Source organism: Otolemur garnettii, unplaced genomic scaffold (genome assembly GCF_000181295.1).
Source record: "Otolemur garnettii isolate 467f Iridium unplaced genomic scaffold, OtoGar3 scaffold00046, whole genome shotgun sequence".
Taxonomy (NCBI): domain Eukaryota; kingdom Metazoa; phylum Chordata; class Mammalia; order Primates; family Galagidae; genus Otolemur; species Otolemur garnettii.
In genome coordinates this window covers 11,083,244-11,087,883 of record NW_003852441.1, presented here as the reverse complement: position 1 = coordinate 11,087,883, position 4,640 = coordinate 11,083,244, and the positions used below count along the sequence as shown (strand labels likewise).

At 46.6% G+C, this 4,640-nt stretch overlaps 1 protein-coding gene and 1 non-coding gene across 2 annotated transcripts; both read right to left on the bottom strand.

Moving 5' to 3' along the window:
* Positions 1-2,092: 2,092 nt before the first annotated feature.
* Positions 2,093-2,231, bottom strand: LOC111725705. Its single transcript, XR_002773715.1, has one exon. It is a non-coding gene; the product is annotated as a U8 small nucleolar RNA (small nucleolar RNA).
* Positions 2,232-2,465: 234 nt separating this feature from the next.
* On the bottom strand, positions 2,466-4,640 carry TMEM107 (transmembrane protein 107). The gene is made up of 5 exons (XM_012805990.2): positions 4,407-4,640; positions 4,167-4,234; positions 3,967-4,067; positions 3,158-3,233; positions 2,466-2,897 (listed from the first exon to the last, which is right to left on the bottom strand). The coding sequence occupies exons 1-5, from the start codon at positions 4,491-4,493 to the stop codon at positions 2,828-2,830; spliced, it is 402 nt and encodes a 133-aa protein (XP_012661444.1). The 5' UTR covers positions 4,494-4,640; the 3' UTR covers positions 2,466-2,827.

Sequence of the window (4,640 nt, the reverse complement as noted above, 5' to 3'; positions counted from 1 at the left end):
AAAAAAAAAAAAAAAAAATTAGCAGGTGGCCCTTCTTGCCACTGTGATATGGTTAGTTTAACAACAGAACATTTACAACACCATATCTGATTGACACAAATGATCATTTTATAGAAAATCCAAGATACAAAGATGACCCTTTGCTTGTTCAAAAAAAAATTTTTTTTTTTTAAGAAACAGAGTCTCACTTTGTCACTCTTAGTAGAGTGCTTTGGCGTCACAGCTCACAGCAACCTCCAGCTCTTGGGCTTAGGTGGTTCTCTTGCCTCAGCCTCCCCAGTAGCTGGGACCACAGGCACCTGCCACAATGCCCAGCTATTTTTTATTGCAGTTTGGCAGGGACCAGGTTTGAACCTGCCACCCTTGTTATATGGGGCCAGCACCCTATTCACTGAGCCACAGGCGCCACCCTGCTTGTTCAAATTTTTAAATAACAAATGTAATATAGCAAATAACTAAATTATGGGATTTAGAAATATAGATACTTGATTTATGATGGGGTTACATTCCAATAAACCCATAAGAAGTTGGCTCGGCACCTGTGGCTTAAGCGGTTAAGGTGCCAGCCACATAAACCTGAGCTGGCAGGTTCAAATCCAGCCTGGGCCCCCCAAACAACAATGATGGCTGCAACCAAAAAATAGCCAGGTGTTGTGGTGGTCGCCTGTAGTCCCAGATACTTGGGAGGCGGAGGCAGGAGAATAGCTTGAGCCCAGGAGTTGGAGGTTGCTGCGAGCTGTGATGCCACGACACTCTATCCAGAGCTACAGCTTGAGGCTTTGTCTCAAAAGAAAAAAAAAACCCACAAGAAGTTGAAAATACTTGAAGTACAGCAGCACAGTGGCTGATGCCTGTAATCCCAGCACTTAGGGTTGGGGCAGGGGTGGGGTGGGGTGGGGTGGGGTGGGGTGTGGGGGTGCAAGGCGGAGATGGGAAGAATGCTTGAGGACAGGAACTCAAGGTCAGCCTGAGTAATACTCAGAGACTTGTCTCTACAAATCCCAGAAAAATTAGCGGGTATAGTGGGTAAGTTAAGGAAGATTACTTGAACCCAATAGTTCCACGTTGCAACGAGCTGTGAGGGATCCACTGCCCTCCAGTTTGGGTGACAGAACAAGACCTTGTCTTAAAAAACCAAATAAACAGAAAAAGAGAAAAGCATTTCATTCACCTAACCTATTGAACACCACAGCATCACAGTTTAGCCTGGCCTATCTTTTTTTTTTTTTTTTTTGAGACGGAGCCTCAAGCTGTCCCCCTGGGTAGAGTGCCATGGCATCACGCTCATAGCAACCTCCAACTCCTGGGCTCAGGCAGTCTCCTGCCTCAGCCTCCCAAGTAGCTGGGACTACAGGCGCCCGCCACAACGCCTGGCCATTTTTTGGTTGCAGCCATCATTGTTGTTTGGCGGGCCCGGGCTGGGGATTCGAACCGCCACCTTAGGTGTACGTGGCTGGCGCCTTAGCCGCTTGAGCCACAGGTGCCGAGCCTAGCCTGGCCTATCTTAAACGTGCTCAGAACACTTACATTAGCCTACACTTGGGTAAAATCATCTATCACATAAACCCATTTTGTAATAAAGTGCTTAATATCTCAAATAATTTAGTGAAAGGGATAAACAGAACGGTTTATAATAGTACTTAAAATTATAGTTTCTACCGAATGAATATTGCTTTCGCATCCTGGTTAAAGCTGATTCACCACTGGAGAGAAAAACCATCTGTCTGTACACTGTTTCTCTGTGAAAAATATCTCCCAGGAAGAGAACAGATTTCTATCAGGTTAGATAAGAGCCCAGAAAGATGGTAGCCGAACCTGGTCAATAAAACTCTTAAAACTTGAAAAAGTTAATTTAACACCACAAACCCATCGATGAATACAAAGTCAGTAACAGATTTCCACCCACAACGTAAGAAAGAAAACAACATGAACACCAAGTAGTAATAAACTCTCACATACAAAATAACAAGCTATCTCAATCTAAACTCCCAACAAACATCCCCTACAGGCCACCTTAGCTTTAACTCTTAAAAACGTACACACTATTTACAACTATTACTATCAAATTACGAAATACATATCGTCAGGAAGAATCAGACAGGAGCGAACCAGGGTGTTGCAAGTCCTGGCTACGCAGAGACGCATAATCACGTTTCATGCGAGCTCCAAATCATCATTTTCTAATCTGTTCTCCAGAAGGAGAAACAGGTAAGGATTATCCCACCTGATGATAGCAACAATATTTAAGACACTCCATACTCAGTGAAAAAGATTCCACTATAATCTACGGTGAGCGAACAACGCGTTACGCTGAGGAACCCAACAATTTAGGAGCCTTCTAATTCTATTGATGTACATTTTTTAAAATCTTCAAAATAATCTTTTTCTTCACTCGGCTGCTAAAAAGGGATAAACAATTCCTCCCAGAATGCTCCGCTCACTTACGAGCTGAAAACTCTACCCAGAGTTGCCTTTATTTACATGTCTCCGCCCACTCTATCACATCTACCGTAATAATCAAAATAGAAGCGATACCTACTATCTTAACGGTCTGCAGGACTGGAAAACTTTCCTTTTTTTCTCCAGCAGTTTGGCCAAACTAATTGACCCGTGAAAATTGCATATGTCTTGATCTTACTAGAAACATATTTTATTACAAAATACTAAATAAAACGCTGATAATCCCAAGGCTTGGTAGATAATTTTTCCATCGCTAACATCCTCCACTTCCTAGCAGTTTGAGGGACTGGGACCGAAGTCTTCTTCCGGGAATGGTTAAGTAGCCCTTGCTCCTCTAGCCTTTAGTTTTCCGTTCTCCATGAGGTGATCAGAAAGGTTTCTTTTTCAGTCCAAAGACAGCGACGAATAATGCCATTTCAGTGACAGTTGGGAGGGCGCTGAGGAAGGCAAACAGTGGGTTCAGGGCCCCTTCCAATGTAAACAAACAGTTCTTCAAACCAGAATCCCCACCCCAAAGTGTAGGGGAAGTGGAATGGGGGTGTGGTGTGAATCTTCGAAAGATTACAGAATAAGTAGATCTGGTATTTCACATATTCAGGAAAGGGCTAGGTGGGGGAATCATCAGAGGTAGGGGGAACCTTCCTCCCTCATCCCCAATTATTGGGTGCTACCACACCTGCAGAAGGCAAAAATGTACCAGTACGTGGTGCACTCCCAACGCTCGAATATGAAGAAAGATAGGGCCACAGATGCACTACAGTGAGCCCCGATGGCTTGGGAGGGCACCAGAGTCAAGGAAAGTTCTTTGGATGGACAGGTAGTGATAAGCCAGAAAAGGACAGTGGTGATATGGGGCTGGCATCAGCAGTCAGGTTCATCTCTTGATTCTTCAACATGCTGTAAAGGCTGGAGTCAGCAGCCCTGCCTTCTTAGTTTTAGGCCAGGTGAGAAGAAGCCAGAGCTGAGCCTGCCTAGATAGGACTTCTAGCTAAGCCCATCCCATTTCTAAAGGCGAACTTGGACCTTTCAGGTGGGGTAAAAGTAGGCTACCAGACCACACAGGAATGCTGACAGTGACTTGATACACTCTGCTGGAATTACCCTCTAGTGCCTTGGTGCTCCTAGTCCACAAGTCAAGAGTCAAGAGCCTTCCCTGATCCATGTGTCTCACTTTCTGTCTCGTCTGAGTTCCTATAGTGCTTTGTATCTTTACACACTCCTATAGCATAGTGCTTATCACATTGAATTACAAATGTATGTCTGTGTGTCTGCCTCCACAAGACAGAAAACTGTGTTTTACTCTCATTTTGGGATCTCCAGTGCCTGGTGCCTGGCAGGGTTTAATAGTGTATTAAATCTCTCACAATGCCTAAGATCTTTCAACTGGAGAGACTCTTTGCTGGCTAGGCAAATGACTATTGTGCCTGGAAGGCCTATTCACCTGGTTGCAGGGAGTCGTGATGGAAATGGAGTCGTGTGGGACTAGTGGGCAAACAGAAAGGATACAGATGAGGCTCTGGGTGCTGTTGAACATGGAGACTCCTGAGAGGAAACCGGCCAGCTCCACTGCAAAGAGGCCCAGGGTGATAGAGAGGGCTACCACCAACCTGCAGAGAGGAAGGGGGCTGGGTAAGGCCTTTTCGATTTCTCAGACCCCTCCACTCCCACCACCTCTTCGTTCTGACCACCCTGTCCCAAGAGCTCACTGAATGTCCTGCTTCTCATACTCCTCGGGGGTGAACCTGAGTGGCAGGCAGGCCAAGATGTTGCTTTCCTGGGAGCAGAGTAAAGAAGAGAAGTGAGAAAAAGGCGGGCTGCAGAGCAGGACTTGGAGCGGTGGGGAATGGAGGACTCAAGTGGGTAAGAACCTTGAGGAAGGGGCACGGCTGGGCTGGAACCACTCCGAGTTGTGAACAGGGTAGAAAGAGGGCAGCCGCGGGTCTTACCCGGGACCAGAATAAGGTGATGACGACCACTAGATGCGCCAGAAGCGTCAGGAACCGAGAGGGTACAAGCCCGGATATCCGGCCCATGGCCCTCGGGAACAAGGGCACAGCCCAGAGTGGAAGCCGTTATCTCTCTCTGAGGCCGGAAGCTCACAGACCACCACTCTTGAAGCCTCCGGGGAAGCAGACAAAATCTCGACCAACGCCTCCTTCCCGCTCGTTCAGGCACCGCCC

Coding starts and splice junctions, on each gene's coding strand:
- TMEM107 (XM_012805990.2), bottom strand. CDS start 4,493: ATGGGCCGGATATCCGGGCTTGTACCCTCTCGGTTCCTGACGCTTCTG. Junction 4,235..4,406: donor TCACCTTATTCTGGTCCCGG/GTAAGACCCGCG, acceptor CTCTGCTCCCAG/GAAAGCAACATCTTGGCCTG. Junction 2,898..3,157: donor TGGGAGTGCACCACGTACTG/GTACATTTTTGC, acceptor TGCCTTCCTCAG/CGCCCTCCCAACTGTCACTG.